At 42.0% G+C, this 24867-nt stretch overlaps 1 protein-coding gene across 2 annotated transcripts in view; it reads left to right on the top strand.

Annotated features, from left to right (window-relative positions):
* Fbxl20 (F-box and leucine rich repeat protein 20) overlaps positions 1 to 24867 on the top strand; it is a 69574-nt gene that overhangs the window by 7116 nt on the left and 37591 nt on the right. For both annotated transcript variants that reach the window (XM_055619681.1, XM_055619682.1), the window contains exon 2: positions 20635 to 20696. In XM_055619681.1, coding sequence (XP_055475656.1) covers positions 20635 to 20696 — 62 coding nt within the window. The remainder of the gene's footprint in view (positions 1 to 20634; positions 20697 to 24867) is intronic.

The following is a 24867-nucleotide window of genomic DNA, read 5'->3' as shown; positions in this document are numbered from 1 at the left end:
TATCTATCTATCTATCTATCTATCTATCTATCTATCTATCTATCTATTTTCTGTTGCCTAACTGGCCTTTTTTGCGATAGAGTCCTGTTCCATAGCTCAGGTTGGCATGGACTCACAGACCAAGATGGCTACAAACTCAGGATCCTTTTCCTGAAACTGATGAAAAGAGTTTGAGCCTCCCAAATGCTGGTGTGTAGGTGTGAGCTGCCACACCTACAAGTAAATCATTATTTATATTGGAAGTATTCACACTTTCAAACTCTGGTACCCTTTTATTTTAGGTCATTTATCAGTATGCTGTTAGGGTTAGCGGCACTGTTAAATGTGTTTTTCCCACACCTGACACTGCTTTCCTGATACTCGATAGCCAAACCCTGTTGATTTTCTTGAGACAGGGTCGTACTGAGTTGTCCAGGCTGGCCTTGAGCTTTCTCTGGATCTTGGAGCCATAGATCCTCGTGTACCCCACAGAAACTGGGATCACAGACATGCACCACCATACCGGGAAGGCAGTGCTGTTGAGTATGTTTTTATGTTTTTGAAACAGAGTATTACTGATCATCCCTGGCTGGCTTGGAACTTACTATGTGGACAAGGCTGGCCTCAAACTCACAGAGCTCTTCCTGCCTGTGCTTCTGGACTACTGGGATCAAAGGTGTCCATCACCATGCTCGGCCTTTGAATTTTTTTTAAATTTAGAGTGTGTGTGTGTGTGTGTGTGTGTGTGTGTGCGCATACGTGTATGCGCGCACACGCGCACATGCTAGTGTCCAAGAAAGCTAGGTGAGATTATCAGATCCTTTGGGGCTGGAATTACAAAGGATGTGATAGGTGCTGAGAACTAAGGTTTTCTCTGAGCCCAAGTCCTCTGGAAGAGCAAGCTCTCTTGAGAGGCCTTGCATTTTGAGCTGATTATACAGCTTAGTGATAGAACACTTGCCTAGCGTGAGTGAAGCCCAGTTCGATACCCACTGTGTAAATATAAAAATAAAAACATTTTAATCTCTAAAGTTCTTACATTTCAAACCTTGGCCTCATTTTACTTGCAAATTAATAAGCAGTTTTGTTATTGGCTAAAGATGCATTCCTGTTCCTTGAAGTACTGTTTCCTAACTTGTGACAAGTTAGAAACCGAATTGAATTTTTCAGTGCTCTAGCTAATAGAGCACTGTGATTCTCGAATAGTATTTTTAGGTATTCAGAGTAAAATATTCTAAGATACCAGGGAAACCCAAGGGAGTGAGGAAAAAAAAAGAATGTTCCTACACCGACCAAATCTAAGTGCTCATGCACAGTTATCTTTGTGCTCAGTGAACTTTTGGGTTAGGCCTCACCCAGATACTAACTCAGAAACAACCGGACATCCAACTGTAATTTTACAGTGTTATTTCATAATGCATTTCAGACTACTTGATAAAAATTCTATGGTCTGGAGAGACAGCTCAGCGGTTAAGAGCACTGGCAGCTCTTCCAGAAGATCCGTGTTCAATTCCCAGCACCCACATGGCAGCTTACAACTTGTCTGTAACTCTAGTTCCAGGGGATATGACACCTTCCTACAGGCACATGCAGGCAAAACAGCAATCGACAATGTACATTAGAAAAAAAAAAAAAAAAAGAATTCCAATATATCTGGGCAGTGGAGGTACATGCCTTTAATCCCAGCCCTGGGGAGGTAGAGGCAGGTGGATCTCTTGAGTTCAAGAACAGCCTGGTCTACTACAGAGTGAGTTCCAGGAAAACCAGGGCTACACAGAGAAACCCTGTCTCAGAAAAAAACAAAACAAAACAGGATTCTAATGTAGTCATAGCTAACAGTAGATGATTATATTGGATTGTGGGCTGTAATTTATGCTTGATTCATTTTTTTCTTAATTATGTGATTTTAAAAGCAATGGTTTTTTCCCACACACAAGCTAGACAAGCACTCTTTCCATTGAGCTACATTGCTGTCCACTTGAATTAGCCTTTGAAGACTTTGGATGAACAGAATTACATTAATGAATCATTTTTTTCTGGGTTATATGAAGTGACTGGTAGCATGTAAATTACAGGGATAGGTAAATAACCTGTTTATTATCCTAATATTTCTACAAACTTGATATTGAGGTGCTCTCTTGGCCTTACTGAGGCCATAGCTGACAGTTGCAGCCAGAAATGTTATTAACCCATTTGTTTGGCCCTTTAAATTGCTTTAAGGTTAAAGTCACCTATTACATTAGATTATAGTAGACAAGGATTGGTTAACTATGAAACATATTGGCAGTTTCTTCTGTCTACCCCTCAGGCTCAGGAATTTGTAGTCACACTGAAGAAAGAAAAGTGGAGCATTGTGAAAAAATGAGTAATAAATTGATCTTGGGCATACCTTTGTGGTAAGGCAGCAATTACATATGGAGATGAAGCTTGGCAGTATACAAAATGCCTGTTCAGGTAAAGCACAATCAACTAGACCATTTACAGAACTGTGATGTTTGTTGATGCGACTTTAAAAGTATTGTTAAAATTATACTTATGGGGTTGGAAGGTCTTAGCAGTCAAAGGGCAACTTGCAGGAGCCAGGTCTCTCCCATCACATGTGCACCCTGGGATGAAGGCTGGGTGCCACGCCTTACCTGCTGAGCCATCTTGATGGCCCCTGTTGATGTAACTTTATGATCCCCTGAAGGATGCAGACAAAGATTTCCCTAACGTTTACAGTAACAAGGTGTAATAAGCAGCTTATTCTAGATGCTTCATGTTTGCAGAGTGAGTGATTTTATTTGGGGGGAGGGGGTTGCCAGCAAAAACAGAAAAGAAAGATTGCTGCACTCGGCCAGGTTTGAAGTGTACTGGTTTTTATACTTACGTGGCCCTTTGTTGACAGACACAACAAGGTTGTTACCAACTCAGTATATCCTGACTTCAGTGGTACATGCCCGTAATCCCATCTCTCAGGAGGTAGAGTCAGGCAGATCTCTGTGAGTTCAAGGCCGTCCTAGTCTGCAGAGAGAGTTTCAGGACAGCCAGGGCTACACAAAGAAACAAACAAAGAAAACTACTTTGTTTTCTTCATCCTTTGAAAGTGGGTGAAGAAAGGCTGGAGAGATGTCTCAGAGCTTAAGAGCACTGGCTGCTGTTCTAGAGGACCAGGGTTTCCATTTCCAACACGCACATATATCCCAGTTTCAGGAGATCCAGTGCCTTCTTGTGGCCTCCATGGTCACTAGGCACCCAAGTGTTTCACAGACATACATCCAGGCAAAATGCTCATATTCATTAAAAGGAAAAAAAATGTATAACAGTTACTGAGGAAAAGAAAAAAGTGATTTATAGTTTCTTCTAATGAACAATTTAAAATGTCAAGTCAAGGATTTGCAGAGATTTGTGCTGGTCTAGGATTGGGCTCTTTCAGTTTCCTGGAAGGGGAGGGTAGATGGGAGAGTGAAGCTGGGCATGATGACTCAAGTGCAATCTTCATACTCCAGAGGCTGAGACAATAGAATCGACTCGTTTTCTAGGCCAGCCTGAGCTACCGTGTAAGATCCAGAGGAGGAAGACCTGTTTCGAAAAGCAAAGCACAAAAAGTTGTTTTCACTTTATCCTGCTTTTTGAACCAACTCATCTATATCTTTTTAATATTTGAATTTTAAAATTAATTGTAACAGGAAAATTAAAATGTTAAGGTATCATACAGAGTTTATAAAAGGAAATTATTCATTTGTGAACTAGTAAAATGTATTTTGCTAGGTGTGATGGCACACCGGCCTATGACCCAACACAAGGGAATGGAGTTTTTATAGCGTAGCCTGGGCTACAGAGTTAGACCCCATCTCAAGGAACAAAATAATAACAGGTCTGGGCCATGGTCTAACCGCTTTTAAAACAAGTTTAAAATGTACTGTAGGTAGGGTTTCTCTGTGTTGCTAGAACTCTTGGGCTCAAGCCATTCTCCTAACTCAGCCTCTCAAGTAGGTAGGGATTCAAGCGTGTCACTGCGCTGAGGCTTACAGAGTGTTCATGTATGGGGCCTAGAGAGACGGCTCAGTGGTTAAGAGGATGCACTGCTTTTCCAGTGGAGCTGGGTTCAGTTCTTAGAAACCGTGTCCAGTGACTCACAGCCACCTGTAACCCAGTTCCTTTGGCCTACTCAGGCACTGCAGAGATGTTCATAAATAAAATAAAATGGAATTAAACAAGGACTATTCTTAAATGTGTATTTGTGTTTCTTTGTATATGTTGCTCTATGAAATTCTCCTATAACTCTTATCATTGTTACTTTTGAGTAAAGTTCCCTTTACAGAGTTCCGTTGTCTAAACTCTAAGGTTCCTGTGATTCTGCAAAGATATGAGATGGTTAATTTACTGCCAGTGTCTTAACTGTCTTTGTAAATCCTAGTAAAGAAAAGCAAATTAGCCTTTTAATATTAATATGATGCTTTGAATACCTTGTACATTTCTGCCCTGAACTCTGATAAAAGTAGGCTTTTGAAGGGGGTGGTGGGGTGGGAGTCAGAACCATTAGTGACCAAGTCGGTGCTTTTGCTGAGAGAGGAATATAAGTGTGTGATGTTCTGGAGTTTGGTATGCTGCGGTTCTTACTCTTAGCAATGTGGAATTTTATATTTATAGAGGCCAGTTGCCAGCCTTAGCTTTGAAGCAGGGATTTGAACTATGACCTTTGAAAAGTTTTTCAGCTTAATTTCTTTGAGTCTCTGATTTTCAGTGTTTCTAAGGGATAGGATACCCCCACTCTGAGGACTAAATTCTGAGTTTGTGTAGCATGAGCAAGCTACCCACCGTACAATGAAGATACAAATAATTCGTGCCTACTGTTGTTACTTTGTAAGCATACAGGTGTTTGTGAATAGGCTTTTTGAAAGTTAATATTTTATATGCCTAGCTAGGTGGTGGTGGTGGTGGCTGTGGTCTTTAATCCGAGTACTTCGGAGGCAGAAGCAGGTGGATCTCTTGGGAGGCAGAGGCCAGCCTCATCTATAAAGCTACTTGCAGGATAGCCAGAGCTGTTACACAGAGAAACCCTGTCTCAAAAAACAAAGCAACAAAAATCTAAGTCCTTTCAAATACCTCACTGTTTATTTTTGGTGTTTTGTCTTGCTGCTGTTGTATTTTGAGACAGTGTCTCACTGTGTAGACCTCTGGTCTTCAGCACAGCGCTCTTCCTGCCTCTGCCTCCCAAGAAATGCTCTACATCCAGCTGGTTTAGGTCTTTGAGAACACGGTATGATGAGGTTGAAAATGACCTCAAAATTTTAATTGTCTTGCTTTCACCTTCCAGATGTTGTGCTTTAGGTGTGCGACACTACACTCTCTAAGAATTTGTCTGGAGGAACAGGTCTTTTACAAAGTGGCCAGTATAACTAGCCACTTCCTAAACTGGTTGTTTTCTCTGTTGGGCTTGTTAAACTGGAGTGCCTCTAATCTTCGTCTGCCTGGCAGTGCAGTAATAATTCAGCAGCGTTTCATTAGGGCCGTCACTGTACTCATTGTTAGGCAGTTCTGGAAAATGTCTGCTGAGATGAGCCACTGGCACTGAATTGTAAGTTGACATTTTAAAACACTGGATCAGTCAGCTTGTACCCCGGAGACTGGCCATTCTTCCCCAATTGCAGAAAATAAAGCTAGGATGGCACTGAATGCAGGCAAGAGGCGCTCTGTGGTGCTCATACTCCAACGCTCATCCCCACCAGCTGTTTAAAACTTGTTTTCATGCTCAGTATGTTCATGTATAAAAACATCACATTACAAATTATTTCTGCAGTCCACTTGTAGAACCAGGTGTTTTGAAATTCTCTTTGAATAAATTAGAATATGCACTTAATTCGTTAACTTCCTCGGACATCATGGTGAGCTGTAACATGCGGAGATAAGAGGCCTCTCTTTATTCAGTAGTCTTTGTCACACTCACTTCCTATTAGAGAAGCCGCTGAAATGTAGACCTGCCTTTAAAAGTACAACAAAAGCAGATGGCTTTGCTAAGGTCAGCCCATTCCTTAAGAAAGAATAGAGGGGATGGGAACGTGGTCCAGTTGAGTGAATATTTGTTCAGCATGTGCAAAGCCCTGGTGTGAGTCCTAGTACTGCATAAGCATGGGGAGGTGGAGGCAGGAGGATCAGAAGTGCCAGGGTGTCCTCAGCTGCATTGGAAGCTTGAGGTCAGCATGGGATACTTGAGACCTTGTCTCACAAATGGAACAAAGAAACCACAAAAACAGTCAACAGTGAATGGGCATGAAGACAGGGGGATTGTTGTAAGTTTAAGAACAGCCTTGGGGGGGCTGGAGAGATGGTTCAGAGGTTAAGAGCGCTGGCTGCTCTTCCAAAGGTCCTGAGTTCAATTCCCAGCAACCATATGGTGGCTCACAACCATATGAGATCTGTTGCCCTCTTCTGGTTGTACAAGTGAACATGCAGACAGGACACTGTATACACAACAAATAAATAAATCTTTAAAAAAAAAGAACAGCCTTTGGTGTCTAGTGAATTCAAGCTGAGTGCTTCTTGTGCTTTTTGGTTTTTTTAATCAAAACCACAAGAGAATAATTGTATTTGTTGTGTTATTTTGTTTGTTTATTTTTACAGTGCTGGAGATCTAATCCAGGGCCTCATCAGAATCTGCCACTGAGTTGTTCTGCCATTGAGGTAGAACACTCACTCCACCAGTTGAAAAATACTTTTATTTACAGAGACCTTAGATTTTTGAAATGGTGGATTGTGGGCGCTTAGTCACATAAATTGCATCTGAGTTTATCAGTCTCTTACCCAGACAGAAAGCTGTGCTTTAAATGTAGGAATCAAGCTCTCAGGGGACCTAATCTTGGCACTGCTGTGAACTCACATTGAGCACTGAGGAAACCATTTACCTTTGTCTTTATGGCTTTAAAATCAGATGTTCAATATCCATTTTCTTGTCGTAACAAGAGTTAAATTGAGGTTACTTAGAAATTAAACACTAGACTCTTACTGTTTGATTGTGCTTTCTGAGTTACAATAATATTATTAAGGTGAAAGAATTGAAAATGAATTTCTTTACTGTACCTCTCCCACTTTTCAAAGTAAATGAGAAACCTGTGTGGCCTTCAAATTTGACGTAAGTTTTTTTTATATATAATTTATTTAACTTTATTTTATGTGCATTGGTGTGAGGGTGTCAGATCACCTGGAACTGGAGGTACAGACAGTTGTGAGCTACCATGTGGGTGCTGGGAGTTGAACCTGGGTCCTTTGGAAGAACTGATAATGCTCTTTACCACTGAGCCATCTCTCCAGCCCTGACATAAGTTTTTTACATAGCACTCATTCCCTGAAACAGTGGTTCTCAAAGTGTGGGTCATGACCCCTTTGGTGGGCGAATGAACCTTTCATGGGAAGGGGCGGTGCAGGTTGCATATCAGATACCCTGCATACTTACATTATGAATTGTAACATAGCAAATGACAGTTACGAAGCAACAGTGAAAATAACTGTGTGGTTGGGAGCCACCACACATGCGTGTTAGGAAGGTTGAGCGTCACTGCACTCTGTAGACCGGAATGGCCTTGAACTCAGGGATCTGCCTACCTCTGTCCCTGAGTACTGGGATTAAAGGCTTGCACCACAATGCCCAGGTCAACACAGCACACTTTAATGAGACAACTATTTAAAGTTGCTGCTTCTCTGAGGCTAGACAGTCTCCAGAGGCTTTTTTTCTCAATCTTAAATCTTTTTGTTGCTGTTGTTCGCTTTCTTTTTCTTTCCTTTTTTTTTTTTTTTTTTTTCCTTTTTAAAAATTATTCATTTTTACATCGGGATCATAGCCCCCTCCCTTGTCTCCTCCCATTCCACCCTTCCTCTCTCTCCCCCACATCCCGTCCCCTTGTCCTCAGAAAGGGAGAGCCCTCCTCCCTTAGCAGCTCACCCCAAACTATCAAGAGATTTAACTAGAAAGGAAACAGGGTTAGAAGAAGAGTAGCCAAGCAGTAGCTCTCGCTAGTAATTTTAGAAATTTATTGTAAAGTATATAATTATTTAGTGTTGTTGTTTTTGTTTTTGTTTTCTGGTCTCAAGCACACTAGACAAATGCCTGAGATTTTCTTTTTGTAAAAATTTGTTTTTAAGACAATGAATATGTCTTATTAAAACAATTTAGGAATTATTCTCTATAATGGTGAACCTCATATATAGAATATTTTGCTGGTCTTCCCCCAGAAAGAAAGCTATTTTAAACAGTTAACTCAAGTAACAATATTTTAAACTTATTTTTTTGTTGGCCTGGTAACTTGGACATAATGCTTCAAGCATTGTAAACACACACACGGACCTTGTACTACTGACCTACATCTCCAGCCCTTGAATAACAAATTACTAGTGTTTGATATGTTAAATAGTTCGCATTTATGATTGAATTTGAACTTAAAAACTTAGAGAATAGTTCTTTTTGTGAGCGTGAGTGCTACACATAAAATAGTATCTTCTTATTTATGATTTATTTTGAGCTTAAAACATCTTTTAGGTAAAGAACACTCTAAGATTTTGTGTGTATGAATATTTTTACCTGCATGTATGTCTGTGCACCACATGTGTGCCTGGTGGCCCCAGAGGCCAGAGGAGAGCATCATGTCTCCTAGAGCTGGGGTTACAGGCAGTTGTGAGGTTCCCCGTGGGGGCTGGGAATGGACATGGGTCCTCTGCAGCAGCACCGGGTGCTCCTAACCTGAGCCGCCTCTCTCCAGCCCCCAGCACTTGGTAGATTAGAAGACAGATGCTCCAAAAGCCTATTTTCCCAACTTTGTTGCTTTTAAGACAGGGTTACATGTAGCCCAGGTTGGCCTCACAGTCACAGCATAGCTGAAGCTGGCCTTGAGCTCCTCATCCTTTTGCCTCTGGTTACTAAGTGTTGGGGTTACAGGAGTATGTAACAATTTCCGACTCTTTTTACTTTTTAGTTTTTGCGACTGGGTGTCAGTGTATAAGCCCAAGATAGATCTATTCTGAACTCTTATTCCATCTGTTCATTTACCAATACTACATGTTCTTTGTATCCTGGTCTGGCTTTGAACGTGCTGAATAGCCAAGGATACCCTAGAGCTCCTGATTTCATACCTCACATCCAGAATGCTGGTCTGGGATCACAGGCATGTTCTAGCTTGTACTGAGGGAGAGCCCGGGCCTTCTTGCTACATTTCAGGCCCCTTGGAGGCTTTTGACATTCACAGAATGGCACATCTATACAGTACTTTTGTAAATCAGTGTACACACATACACACCCGTTCAGCACAGTTTGGTCCTGGAAACTTGGTTTGGGGGGGGGCAAAGTACTGAAGAAACGACACATGCAGGAAAGCTGGGGTCAGTTAGTCCATGCTTGCTCTAGTGGAGTAGAACCAACTATTCTCTGTTCAGCATCCCGGAGCCTCAGAGCATTTAGCATGTGTAGTACAAGATGAAGACGTGGGTGTTCTCTGTAGGGGAGCAGTTTCAGGCTGTGGTCACCTTGAGGAGGAAGTCACAGTTGCCAGTTTTGCACACACTGGGCAACTGGTTCAAACAACACTTGTAATCTGCTATGCCCCTGAGCCTCACCTGGAAGAAGCTTTTCATCCATTCCTTTCACATTCATTCCAGGCCTCCTAGGCTCTCCACACTCTTTTTTTTTTTTTTTTTTTTTTTTACATTCCCCTGCCTCTGCCTCCTGCGTGTTAGGATTAAAGGCATGCATGCCACCAGACCCAGCACATATCTTTTGAGGAACTGTTACATGTACACACAAAATATATGTGTATCACTTTCACGTCTGTAAAAGGGCCTGGTGTCTGTGTGCCACTGTGTATGTGAAAGTCGGAGGACAACCTGAACGCCTCCTCTTTTCCTCAGTGGGGCAGACAGGCTCTTGCCTGCTTAGTCATCAGAATCTCTCTAGCCGGTGATACTGTTTCTAAGATGGTCATGCTTTGACTTCAGATTTGATCATTCGGCCTCAGCTTCCCAAGTACTAGGATTATGGCACTTACCACCACATCCAGTTTAGTTACATTTACTAATGATATGTGTGCTGTTACAAATACCAGGAGATGTAAGAATGGACAAAATCTTGTCCTGGTGGAGTTTGAAATCTAGGAGAAATGGATAGATACAAAGGTTAACATGTAATATGTAAAATACTAATAATTTCTGGGACCAAAAACAAAGGACAGAGGCATACCAGTGGGAATTGCTGGTGTGGGTGGCGGGTAGGGAAGATTATGAATGGCCGTGTAGACCTCTGCACTCGGAATTGGTTTCTGGTAAAGTGAGCCACAAGGATTTGTTTGAACACAAGAGGGACATCATACAAGTTGTTCTTTGAAAATATCATGCTGATACAGAGATGAAACTCTGTAAAAGACTATCTGCCTAGTGTCCAAAACCCTGGGTTTGCCTCAGAAGTTCAGTCTCTCTCCTGCTTCCTGGAGACATAATTACATAAAACACTGTTTGAGACTATTATTCTAAGAACCTAGAAGGAGGCAGTGATACTTTGTAGCTGGTGATTGTAGTAGAGATGGAGAGACATGGTTGGGTTCTGGTAATGCAGGTCAGTCAGGACTCTTTTCTGGCAGGGGTGGTGGCCTGTGTCTTTATCCCGGCACTCAGAAGGCAGTGGGAGGCTGATTTCTGTGCGTTTCAGGCTAGTTAAAGATCACATGGCTAGACCTTGTCTCAACACAACAACAAATAACCCCACACATTTTTGCCTGCATGTGGCCCAGCAGTGTTTAATTCTTTTTTGGGTTTTGAAATATTTGCTCATACCAAATGTCTTTGAGATAGGACCCAAGGCTAAACTTGAAATACATTCATCTGTTTCTTTTCCTTTTTTCTTTTTTGGTATTCAGGACAAGGTTTCCCTGTATAATAGAGCCCTGGCTGTCCTGGACTTGATTTGTAAACCAGGCTGGCCTTGAACTCACAGATCAGCCTACCTCTGCCTCCTGAGTGCTGTGATTAAAAGTGTGCACCACTAGGCCTGGCCCATGTATTTTGTTTTTAAGATATTTTTAGCCAGGTATGGGATGTGCACCTTTACTTTGGTTTTTCAATGGTTCATTCTTTAATTTTATGTTCATTGGTGTTTTGCCTGCATGAGGGTGTCGGATCACCTGGAACTGGAGATAGATGGGTGTGCGCTTCATGTGGGTGCTGGGAATTGAGCACCCCGTGTTCTTAACCACTGAGCCATCTCTCCAGCACTGATCTGTTTCATTTATAGCTACTTGCAGGCTGAAAGTAAGTTTATATGCTGTTTACAGTATTTTGACTGTGGCCCTCACATGAAGTCAGGTGACGGTTTTCTAATTGTGGTGCTCAAAAAGTTAGGGTTTCACTCTGTTTTTGGAGACGGGGCTTCTCTGTGTGTTGCTGGGTGACCTGGAACTCAGTAATCCGCCTGCCTCTGCCTCCCAGGTGCCCAAACTAAAGGTGTGCACCACCGCCAGGCAGCGGCACTTCACAGTTTTTAATTAAGGATATCCTGCGTTGTAGAAGTAGAGATGGTAGCATTTGCTGTCGTGAAAAGTTATATAGTTTGTGTCAGGAATAAAGATTCACACTTTTAATCCCATCACTGTGGAGGGAGAGACAAGTAGATCCCTGAGTTCAAGGCAGAACTACATAGTATAGAGATCTTGCTCAAAAAAAAAAAAAAACCAAAACAATCAGACAAAAAGCACCTCACTGCGTACCACCATCCTCTATAAGAAAAGAGATTCCTGACCTGAATGGGAAAAATCCAGTTATTTCTCTCCATCTCTACCAAAGTGACTAGATACAAAATATCACTATTTCCTTCTAACTTCTTGTAAGAATCTCAAGTGTTTTATACAATTTTGTCTCCAGAAGGCAGGAATGACACAATTTGTGTGATTTTATTGAAATACTATTTTCATTTAGCACATGCCACAGTGCTGCATGGAGGTCAGGAGACAGCTTGCACAGTATGAGTCCTGAAGATTGAACTCGGGAGTCTTCAGGCACCTAAAATGTTGCCCAGGAGAGTAAAACCACGTAAAGAGACAAAATTCTCAACATAAAAAAAAAAAAAAAAGAATGAATGTGTAAAGAGGGCACAGGAAATGCTTAGTGCATGTAATGCATCATTGTGATGACACATGTTCAGGTCCTCAGCACCCACATAAAAGCCATATGTGGTCCTGGACAGCCTGTAGCTCCAGCACTGGGCTTGCGAGGGCTCTGCCCGGCCAGCCTCGCTGGAAACATCTCCAGGTGAGCGAGAGACCCTGTCTCAAGGGAGTGAGTTGCAGCAAGACGCCCGGCACCCTCCTATTGCTGGCGCACGCCATGGCCACGTGCGCACATGCGTGTATACACCGTTTGCACAAACAGCCTTCATCTGAAGCGCAAGCAAAGAGTTGGTAGTGGGTGTAGGCTGAGAAAGCAAGATGGCAGTGAGCACAAAGTGTGTGCTGCCGAGTCAGCTGTTAGACGGTGTCTAGTGCAGAAAGCTTGACCTGTTGAGTACTGTGTGTGGGTTTTCCACATGCATTCCTTCTTGTTTCTATCTAGAGATGTCTGTGTTAGGAGAGGTTTAGTCCTGGCATGGAGATACACGGGCCATAGTTTGCTTCTAACGAGCAATTACATTTCTACTAAGGCAAACTTGGGTGGAGAGATTATAAGCTTATTTTCCTTCAGATTTATTTAGCATATAAAAATGTTTTTCCTTTCTGATACTGGCAAGAAAACCAGCCAATTGGAAAAACATCTGGTGTTGATTGAGTGAGGGAATGGCATGACCTTGTAAAACTACTTACAGGAAATTTATTTCTGAAAAATCTTTGCAGCCGGGTGGTGGTGCTGGTGGCACACCCCTTTAAGCCCAGCACTCAGGAGGCAGAGACAGGTGGATCTCTGTGGGTTCAAGGCCAGCCTGGCCTACAGAGAGTCCAGGACAGCCAGAGCTACAAAAAGAAATCCTATCTCGAAAAAAAAAAAAAAAAAAAGGAAACGAAAAAGAATACTCCAGCTTTAGCTATGTGTTTCTTTATGAATATTCTGTCTTAAACTCCCCGAAGTATTTCTGCCGCCATAAGATTCAATCTATGCCAGGTTGCCAATGGATGTTAAAAAAGCTTGTTCAACTCTATGAAACTGAGACTACTAGACATAATTTTTTTTCAGTGAAGAACCATTTTTTTTTTCAGTAGTTGCTGTCCAATACCTAACTGTATGTTTAACTATAAGTTAGCAATGAGCAGTTTAGAAGAATTAGTTTACCCTTGCAGCTCTGCTTCTCTCTTTAAAAGGTCACTCAGGAGGCCGAAGTCCTCTGGCAGCTTGGCTGTTTCTGGAGTGTGTAATAGGCCGTTATTAGAGTATGAGATGCTGATGTTCCTGTCAGCTGACTCTCTTTTTCCACAGCATCTTTTGTTGTTTTGAAGTCTAGCTAGACTTCCTTACATGACAGCAGGAGTGATTTGGGAAGGTACTTTAGTGTTTCTTAAGGCCATGCCTTGGAAATCATTTGTTATCAGGGTTTTGTTTTTAAACCTTTATGTGTGTGTGTGTGTGTTGTGCGTACTCATTGATGATACCATCTGTGTGTATATGTCTGTGTGGTATGATTGGACACATGCCCCTGTGGGCTCGGGAACGTTTAGAGGACAACCTTGGGAGCCAACCGTCCTCAGTGTTTGCCACTTTGTACACAGGCTGGCTGTTCTGTGAGCCCCAGAGAGCCTGTCTCTGCACCCCGTCTACTGTGAAGGGCCAGGATTTGCAAGTGCACTGCCCCCTGGCTTTAAGTGGATTCTGGGGGTTTGAGCTCACATTCTCCCGCTTGGGTGCAAGAGTCTAAGCCATTGAACAGTCTCCTCAGCTTTGCCTTACAATTTTTGTTGTTGGGTCTTTTTGTGTTGTTTTGGTTTGGTTTTCGTTTTAGGGCTTAGTATTTTACCTCAGGTTACCTTCAAACTCAAGATTCTCCTTCACCTGTCTCTCAAATACTGCTGTTACAGACATCAACCACCACAGCCAGCTGGGAAATAGCCTTCAAAGCCAAATAACTTCATCATTTGGTACCTCCTTTGTAAAAGAATTGGGACCCCAGAGCCTTAATTTTGAACTTTCACTTCCATTCATCTAACATACTTTATTACCTGTTCGTTTGTAGATGAAAACTTAGGTTATATCTGTCTTTGGGCCACTGGGAATAATGCTGAGCCTAACTATGTAAAACAATTTGATTAAAATACATGTATTTATTATTTTGAGGCAGGCTCTTTCTGTGTAGCCCTGGCTGGCTTACGAGTCAGTGCGTAGACCAGGCTAGCTTCAAACTCACAGATTTGCCTGTTTCTGCTTCCTGAGTTCTAGGAGTAAAGGTAGATGCTACCACACCTTGCTTGATGAAAATATTTATCTTATGGTTCAGTGTCTTAGTGACCTTAAAATAGAAAAAAAATACAAAGATATCTGCACCTAAAGAAATTATTATCAAGCTGTTTAAGACAGAGTCTAGAAAACAAAAAATAATTAACATACAAAGGAACACACGATGCTTAACAGCTGACTTTCATCAGAAATAGTACGATATATGAATAGAAATAGTAATGATATATGTCCATTACCCCAGCCTTTGGGAGACTGTGGTAGGATTTCTGGTCTGAGGCAAGCGAAAGGAACAGTGAAAGCCAGAGAGCAGCTTGATACTCGGTGTTTGGGGGAAAGGGATCACGACTTGTAAGGTTGGTTGTCAGCAGTGGAGCCCTTAGGCAGCAAGTAAGGCCCTGGAGCCAGGCCCAGCACCATTAGAAAGAAAACACAGGAATTGTAGCTCGGCTTGCTTGCTATACTCCAGAAGTCACCTCTGAGAAAGCCAAGGTAGTAGGGTCGCTCTTAGCCCCTGGGTTAGAAAACAGCCCTAGCAGCACAGTCAGACTCTGCCTCAGAAATCAATACCAGAACAAAACACCTATCTGTGTGTTGTCACCCCTGGGAAGGTAGACAAAAAAGCTTTAAAAGACGGGAGCATCTGTGTAGGTTGTTTACTGAATAAAGCTTTAGGGTCGAGGAGATACAAAGAACCGTTGTCATCAATGAAACAGCCCGTCTTTAAGATGAGAGGATTTGAGTAGGTCTGGCTTGTGGTCAAAGGCTTGCCTGGTAGGTGGAAGGGAAGCCTTGAGTTGTACCCTAGCACTGGATATTTTATCCCAAACAAGTGTTGGCAGAAGTATAGAGGAATATCAGCCCTTGTTTATGACAGAAATGTAGACTGCTATTGTGGCTACAGAAATGAATTTAATGACTCTTTGAAATTTGATCAAACTGACATATATGACCATGACCCCATTTCTAGATGAATTAAAAATAGGTATTCAGCACTGGGCTTGGTGGTGCATTCCTGTAATCCCAGCGCTCAGGGAGGCAGAGGCAGGTGGACCTCTATGAGTTCGAGGCTAGCCTGGTCTACAAACTGAGTCCAGGACAGCCTACACAGAGAAACCCTGTCTCAAAACACCAAAAAAAAAAAAAGTATTCACATAAGTCTGTACATAAGAATGCTAATAGTGGTATTCTGAATGTCCAAAAGGCTGTTAAGAACGAACATAAATGAATGGATAAAATGTATACAGGGGACCTTTTTGTTACTCAGCCCTAAAAAAAGAAACAAAGTACTGCTACAGTGTAAATAAATTCTAGAACTATTGTAAAAAAGAGGTCAGTGATACATGAAACACCACATTTCAATTCCCTTTATATGAAATAACGGGGCATTGGAAAACTCACATTCTGAAGAAGATTAGTGGCTGTTCTAGAATCTAAGGGAACAGCAGAATGGCTGCTTGATGGACACAGTGTTCTGAGGGACTAAGAACATTTGGAACTAAGAGACGGTAATAGCCCCGCAGCTTTAAGTGCATTAAAATGCACACTTCAAAATGATTTGTTACATAAATATTTTATTTAAAAAGGGCTTGTTAGAGGCAGGCAGCAGTGGTGCACACCTTTAATCCCAGCACTCAGGAAGACAGAGGCAGGCAGGTCTCAGAGTTCAAGGCCAGCCTGGCCTACAGAGTGAGTTCCAGGTCAACCAGGGCTACACAGAGAAACTCTTTTGGGGTGGGAGTGGGGGTAGGGGGTGATTTTAAGAGCCAGGGCATGGTAGTACACGCCTTTAATTCCAGCCAGTATTCAGGAGGCAGAGACAGGCAGGTCTCTGAGTTTAAGGCCTTCCTCGTCTACATTTCAAGCTTCAGGACAGCCAGAGCTACACAGAAACCAACCGTGTCTCAAAACAGCTGCATAAAGGGGGCTGGAGAGCTGGCTCATCGGTTAGGAGCGCTTGCTAGTTGCTCTCAGCACCTACTTGGCAGTTCACAACTGTCCGTGGCTCCAGTTCCTAGAGATCCGACACCCTCACACAGGTAAATATGCAAGCAAAACACCAATGCATATAAAATAAAAAGTTGGTGTCAAAAAAACATTTGAGTGATGGTGGCACATGCCTTTGATCCCAGCAATCTGGAGGCAGAAGCAGGGGGATGTCAGGTGTTCAGGGCCATCCTTGTCGACAGAGTTCAAGGACAGTATAGACTACAGAGAAGAACAACTCAAAACAAACAAAAATTGGATGGGTGTGGTGACACATTCCCTACAATCTCTGCTAGTCAGGAGCCTGAGGCAAGAAGCTAGCTGGGAGAAATCAGTGAGACCCTGTCTCAAAAATAAAAAAACAAGGACCGACAGGATGTCTTAGCAGCTAAGGGGACTTGTTCCTTCCCTGGAACCCATACAGGGTGAGACGATAACCAACTTCTGCAAATTGTCCTCCGACCTCTGCATGTGTTACTGCGGTACCCACCTCTTCATACACATACATAAATGCTTTTAAAGGACTGGAGGTGAAGAATGCTGTATTGTGTGTGCAAGGCCCCGTGTCCAACTGCTGACAAATCTATGATGGTTAATTTAATGCGTCAACCTTAGGGGGTTGTGGATAGTTAGATGAGAGGTGTTTGTCTGGTCCTTTTCCCTCACATCCCCTTAACTAAGGCGTCGCTTTTCTACCCGCGGTTGTCAGGGCTCCTGGGCTTTTGGACACCATCTCTACAAGCCGACAATCCCCAGTGTGAATCTTGTGATCTAGTTCTATAGATACACACACGTATCTACGGATCCCGTCTCCCCGGGGAACCCAAATACTTGCTACTCAGGACTTGATGTGTATGAATTCAAGGATGCTTCGGGCTATACATCAAGACTCCATTTTAAAAACCCAAGCCAAAACACAAATTTCTAAAACTGCAATAAGCAAGCACTGAGACATTTGTTGTTTGCTGATCTGCCTTACATGAACTATTAAAGATTGTTCAAGCTTAAAGAATACAGTACCAGATGGTAATGCGAAGAGAAAAAAGAAACAGTATAAATGTTAGTTACAGAGGTAAATATAAAAGACTATAAATAAATTGTTCTTTTATTATCTTGACTGAATTGAAAGGCAGTTGCATAATTAAGAATTGTAGTTTGGGGTTCTTCAGATAAATCTATAATAGCAAAGAAGAGATGAGTTCTCTAGTAGTATAGGTGCTGTATTTTATGGGAAATGAGCAGTTGAAATAGATGGTGGCTAGCTAAGATAATACTGGAACTGCTAGAGCAACGATTATAAAAATTACTTAATTTTTTTTTTTTAATGGAAGAATTAGGGGACAGAGAGATGGCTCAGCTGTTAAGAAAACTTTCTGGGTGCGGTGGCTTTTGTATTTATAAAGCGGAGGGAAGTGAATCATTGAGTTTGAGATCACCCTGGTCTGTAGAAAAGACAAAAAAAAAAGAGAAGACTTTGCTTGCAGAGGAGCAGTTGGTGACCCACAGCTGCCCAGAACTCTAGTCCAGGATTCCAGGGGTCCATGCTTCCCCTTCTGACCTCCACAGGCACTAGACATTCGTGGTACAGACATACAAACCAGCAAAACCTCATATACATAAATAAGTAAATCTTTAAAACGGAGACATTATAATGTCACAACAGAATATGAAGGAAGTAAACAGAGACAGGGTAATAAAGACTGTAAGGGCCAGCTGAGGTGGTACAGGCCTTTAATCCCAGCACTCAGGAGGCTGGGCAGAGGATAGCTATGAGTTCGAGGCCAGCCTGGACTAAATAGTGAGTTCCAGGACAGACAAGGCTACGCAGAAACCATGTCTCAAGAGAGCAAACACCACTGTAAGAGACTCTGACTTTGTTCAGATTGCCGTTGTGGTACCCACACTGACGCAGTTTTCTTTGTTGTCTTTTCCTACCACTTTTAGAATCAGGTAAATCCTAGAAAATAAACAAAAGCAAAATCACCCATTCACCAATGAGTTCCTTAGAAGCTAGCGACAAAATCGGGTACTACCCCCAAGAGCGTTGCTGGAGGAAAACCATTCTGTAAAGAATCCCAGGAGAGGCCCCTGGAAAGATGTCTCAGTGTTCGAAGCACTGCATGCTCTTCTAGAGGTCATGAGTTCAATTCCCTGTACCCACATGGTGGCACATAACCATCTGTAATGAGATCTGGTGCCCTCTTCTGGCATGCAGGCAGAACAGGGAATTACGGTAGTAAATCTTAAAAAAAAAACACTCACAAGAGATGGCAGTCAGGGGGCTAGGAAGAATAAAATAAAACATACAGAAAGCAAGTAAAGTAGGAGTCATGCCCACTCAGATACTTAGTCAAAAGGCATAGGTTGTGGCTGGGGTTGGTTGGGCTTGCCTTTAATACGAGCATTGAGGAGACAAGCACGTGAATCCCTGTGAATTCTAGGCCAGCCAAGGCTACAATAGTGAGATGCTGTTTTGTTTTTATTTTCGTTGTTTTGTTTTGTTTTCTGAAAGGCATAAGGTTTTAAGATTAGATAATAAGGTTGAACTTTATGCTATGTAGAAAAAATACATTTGGGGCTCAAAGGCACAGATTGGTTGAAAACAGAAGCATGGAAGGATGATGTGTTCTGTACACTAATTTTGAGTAATTGTAGAATGAAATTTGATTCATTTGTAATAACATTAAAAAGAATAAAACGGGCTGGAGAGATAGCTCAGTGGTTAAGAGCACCGTCTGTTCTTCCAAAGGTCATGAGTTCAATTCCCAGCACCCTCATGGCAGCTCACAACTGTCTGTAACTCCTATTCCAGGGGATCCAACACTCTCATACAGGCAAAAACACCAATGTACATACAAATTAAATATATTTGAAAAAATAATAAAGCACTTTTAGAAATAAACATTAAAAGCTTATGCACTGAAAAATATCAAAATTATTGGGAAAATCAAAGTAAGCTGAAATAAATGACATAATCAATGTTTCTAATTTTGAAGACTCATTCATTTTAGGACAGCAGTGTCCCCCAATTCTGTGTGGTACACTCACTAGTCACAGTTCTCAGCAGTGATCTTTGCAGAAGTTGACAAGTCAGTCCCAAATTGATAAACCAAATTCAAGGTCTAGAATAGCTCAAACTACTTTGAAAAAGCATAGAGGCCCTTAAAGATCTTAATTTCAAAATGTAACTATATTGCTACAATAATCAATAATAAGCAATTGATGTAAATTTTATATAGTTAAAGGGAACCATATTGAGAATCCAGAAACAATGTTTTCACTTTGATTCAAGTGATTGTGAAAAAGAAGCCAAGGGGAAAAGTCAAATATGTGACGGTGAACTAGTTAGTATCTGCATGTACAAGTGGATGCCTGGGTTCTTTCTTCATTCTAGATAAAAAGATGAAATCATAGTCCTAAGTGTGAGAGCAGAGCCTACAAGGCTCCCAGACTAAAGCTTAGGAGGAAATCTGTGTGAGTTTAGCTATGCAGAGTTTTCCGTAGCACCTCAAAATCACGAGCTAGCAACGACAGAAACAACCAGACACTGCTGCTCAAATCTGCAGTAGGATATCCTTAGGGAAAAGGACAGGAACTGGCCTTGGAGGCACACACCTCTAATCCCAGCAGAGGCAGGCGGGTCTCCACGAGTTCAAGCCCAGACAACATTCCAGTATTTGGGAAGAGTGTTCAGTAGAGACTGCTGAGGATTTTGGTTAATCATGTCCTTCAATACCAGACAGCACAGCTGGAAACGCCGGGCTAGGAGCTCCAACAGCAAAGAGGGTCCCTGTTACCGACTTCAGGGAGGAGGTGCCTCTGTGATCAGAGTCAAGGAACTTCTGAGTTTAGGGGAGGAGACTCTAAGGTTCGTAGGTTCCTGGAGGCACCGGACTGGATACAAGGCTATAGTATTTAGGAAGCTGATGGATTGTCCCACCATACCTTGGGGCAGTTTTATCTGGCTGTGGTTCCTGAGATCGAGTGAGTTGTCTGTTCCCTCTGAGCCACCTCTCTAGTCCCCACCGAGTTTTTACGTGTGGGTGCCTGTAAGGAAGGTAAGGGGACAACTTTCAGCCATTGATTCTCCCCTCCTCCCTTGTGGCTCCCAGGGATTGAACTCAGACCATCACACTTGGCAGCATTTACCTCCTACACCATTTTGCTGGGTCCCCACTATTTTTTTTTTAAACCTTTCTCCTGAGGGAATTATGAGCATGATAAAATGGTAACTACTGATGGCAATGTTTTTTTTTTTTAATTTAAATTAATTTTATTTTACAGATGTTCTCAAACAGTGATGAAGCTGTAATCAATAAAAAACTTCCCAAAGAACTTCTGCTAAGGTAAGTCTGAGGCTTAGTTCTGTTCCAGTCGGTAGTGTACCTCATGTCTGTATGTTAATAACAGCTTGTTGCTAGTTTCTGTTTGCAGTGTTTATCAGGCGAACCGGCCTTTTGACATTGCCATCTACAAATGTGTTAGGCTGCATTCTCAGCCTTCATGGGATGATCATGTGTCAGAAAGTCACAGGTTAGACCTGCTTGGTCTATATTTAGAATCTAAAATTTATTGTAACAATTTATTAAAAAAATTAATAGCAGTGTTTCAACTTGTATATGATTTTGTGCCTTGCCTTTGGTTTTGCCTTAGAGGAAATTTTCTGTTCCTTGAGTGATTCTAGGCCATACCATTTCCTCTTTGTATTAAAATGTTATTTGTGCTGGGGACTCCAGAAAGCTATTGTTCTTTGCTCCTTGTTTTTTGTTTGTTTATTTGTTTTGTGCTTTGTTTTGTTTTGGTTTTAGTTTTTTGAGACAGGGTTTCTCTGTATAGCCTTGGCTGGCCTTGAACTCACATAGATCCACCTACCTTTGCCTCCCTGAGTGCTAGGATTACAGGCGTGCACTGCCCCACCCAGCTGCTCCTTGTTTTAAAAGTGTCTTTATACCTACTTTCGGGCAGACTTACACTTTTTATTTTTTGTTGTTCGTTTGTTGTTTTTTTTTTCTTCCGAAACAGGGTTTCCCTCATGGCCTAAGCTGTTCTCAAACTCAGAAATACCTCTGCCTCTCAAATGCCAGGTTTAAAGGTGCACTGCACTAGGCCTGGCTCCTTGTTTTAAAAGTAAAAAGCCCCTGAGCAGTGATAGTGCTAAATCCAGTACTCTGGAGACAGAGGCAGGAGGCCAGCCTAGTTTACAGAGCAAGTATTAGGACAGCCAGTAAAAAGTAATATTTCTTCTCTTCCCTAGACCATAGCTAGGATTAGGATTTTACAGTATCTTTTTTTTTTTTTTTTGTTCTTTAATTTAGAGGAACTGTGTTTAGCATTATTCATGTATCACAAAACACAACTTTCACTTTAGAGATGTTTGATTTAAGAATTACCTGGGAGTGGGGAAGAGTTACCTAGGAAAAAAATTGGCATTTGGGGAGTTGTTTACAGAGGTCCTTCAGTATTTGGGTATTTAATTAGAATATCGGAATTCCTTTCTATAGAATATCAAAACTGAGAAGGAAAATATACTTTGTTTTAGAGAGTTAACAAATTGTGCTCAAGGACAGCTGTTTCTTAGTCTTTCCCTCCCTCCCTCCCTCCCTCCCTCTCTCCTTCCTTCCTTCCTTCCTTCCTCCCTCCCTCCCTCCCTCCCTCCCTTCCTCCCTTCCTTCCTTCCTTGTCACACTGTGTAGGCAGGCTGGTCTTGAACACACAAATTGCCCCCCCCCCCAGTTCTGCCACCCAAGTTCCAGGATTAAAGGGGGGGAAAAACACACCTTTGCAACAGAGTCAGTGACTAGGAGGCTAGCCTCAAGCTTGTCTGCCTTCCCTTGTCTGTGTCCCACCAAGGTGCCCATGCTGCCCCACCTGGGCTTTTTCCAGTTCTTTTAGTCTTAGCTTCTTGGAGTAGAGGCCTTGGCTGCAGCATTCAGAAGTCAGTCAAGTGTGGATGGAACTTATGTTCCCTTGCTCTGGGAACTGTTTGCAGCTATTTGTGTTTTCTTTCAGATTTTATATTTCTAAATTATGTATTTCTAAATGGTTCCTGTATCCATGTGTCCCCCCCCCCCCATAATTTGTCTTCAAGATAAAAGGCATAAAAACTATAAAAGTGTTGTCATTCTGCTTTCTGTAAGGGTCATGATCACATGGACGGTGATATTGGGTGACATGTGGGGTGCCCCAGAGTCCTCACAGATACAGAGCATGGCTGTCTGTCTCACCCCACGCTACATGTGACTCTCAGTCACTTTTTGTTGCTGAATATATATTAGGCATCATGGCTGTGGATCCATTAGAAATCAGTCTGAAGCCAGGCTTGATGGTGTACACCTTTAATCCCAGCGCTGGGAGGCAGAGGCAGGCAGAGCTCAGAAGCCAGCCTAGTCTACAGAGTGAGTTTCAGGACAAGCAGAGCTATAGAGACCTTGTCTCAAAAAAACAACAGAAAGAAATCAGTCTGAGCTGACTGTAATGACCCCTGGGAGGTGGAGGTAGGAGGATCAGGTATTAAGGACCAGTCTAGGCTGTACAGTAAATTCAAGGCCAGCCTGGGCCAAAGACCCTTTCTCAAAACATGGAATTAAAATTAAAAATTAATATAAGATTGAACATTTTCTTGTTTAATAATGAGCAATATTGCTGTTCATCAGTCAAAGCATGAGAGGGCTTTTCCTTTTCTTTTCTTTTTTGAGGTTGGCTTATAACCCTGGCTGGCCCACAGTACTTGGATTAGAGGCAATCCACACCTGGCAATGAACTGTTTAATAGTTTCTCACTGGAACCAACAGGATGGCTCAGCACTTACTACATAACTCTCATGACCAGAGTTTGATCTCCAGAACCCATGCAAAAGTAGAAAAAGGGAATGGACCGCCGAGTTCTCTGACCTGTTGACAAACACACGCACCATGGCATGCTCTCCCTCCCCCCTTCATCACACACAATAATTAAAAGACTTTAAAAGTCTTCTGAAACTAGTATTTTTGTGTGGAAGATTTAAGGTACAAAGGTGGTCAACGTGTTAGGAGCCCGGCACAGCACTTATGTTTATGCTTTGTCACCATCGCCATGAAGAAAGGGAGGAATAGAGGAGGGCTGGCAAGTAAGAGAAGAAAATACAATTCTACCTCAAAACATGCCTCAGTTGGAGGCAAGCATGGGCTACATAGCAAGTTTCAGGCCAGTTAAACCTGCACAGAGGTTGAAATCTTTGCTTCCTTGTTCAGTGCTAACACTCAAACCCAAGGCTTTGGACATGCTAGACAGACTCTGTGCCAGTGAGCTACGCCCAGTCCATTTGTCTTGATTACATCATTACTGGGGTGATTTGTGATGTTTTTTATTTGTTTATTTTTGAGACAGGCTCTCCCTACATTGCCCTGGTTGTCTTGGAATTCACTATGTAGATCAGGCTGGCTTCAGACTCAAAGATCTACCTGCCTGTGCCAACACACCCTACTAATGTAATTTTTAAATGAGTTTGCTGTTCCTGGTTTTTATCTAACTTAACATGGAGAGTGGTTTTGTTCATCTCTTTGGTTGGATTTTGCTCTATTTGAGACAGGGTCTCATGGCAGGCTATCCCTCTGCACCTGATCCTTGTACTTTTGTCTCCCAAGTGCTAAGATCACAGGCATCTCCCAGCCTGGTTTTGTTTTACTGATGACAAGATCTGACCCTTCAGGACAGACTGGCACAGTCTTAAGTCCTGATAGCTTGAGTTGTTTCATAAATTATCTGCATGTTATGTCACCTGTGTCATTTGTAAATTTTGCTGTGATTTTTTTTTCATTATTTTAGGTAGAATGTTGAAGTCATGTTGAATGAGGTGATTCTTGTCTTGTCTCTAACTTTAAAGGCGATGCCTTTGTGATGGGATGCCCTGACAGCAGGAGTAGTCACATTTACCCACAGGCTAACCTGTTGATCTAGAGCCTCGATCGCTCTCATAGCACATCATGAACCTGTAGGTAGAGAAATAAATAGAATTTTTACTGTGTCATTTTTTTTTTGTGGCTGCATTACAGTTTTTACAGTTACCAGCTGTCAGATTTCTGTTTTTCTCATTTGCTCTATAGTAACACAGCTAAGTGATTTTTCTTGAAAGTTTTCTAATTATTTCTTTAGAGGAACTTCCTAGGCATGAAGTCATTTAGGTGAAAAGGCAGGCAGGGTGTGGTGGGTGGCACGCGCCTGTAACCCCGGCACTCGGGAAGCAGAGGCAAGCAGATTCTGAGTTCAAGAGCAGCCGGGGCTATATAGTGACACCCTGTCTCAAATAAATAAATAAACAAACAAACAAATAAAAATTTTTTAGTATTTCAAACTTAAAGAAAAGTTACAGTTCAGAACCCAAACTCATCCTTTTTCTTTATTTTTTCTTATTTATTTATTTATTTATTTATTCATTTATTTATTTATTTATTCATTCATTCACTCACCCATTTATTTATTCATTTATTCATTCATCTATCTATCTATCTATCTATCTATCTATCTATCTATCTATCTATC

Source organism: Psammomys obesus, unplaced genomic scaffold, assembly GCF_907164565.1.
Source record: "Psammomys obesus unplaced genomic scaffold, mPsaObe1.curated_primary_1811, whole genome shotgun sequence".
In the NCBI taxonomy this organism is placed as follows: Eukaryota; Metazoa; Chordata; class Mammalia; order Rodentia; family Muridae; genus Psammomys; species Psammomys obesus.
This window is presented reverse-complemented; position numbering and strand designations above follow the sequence as displayed.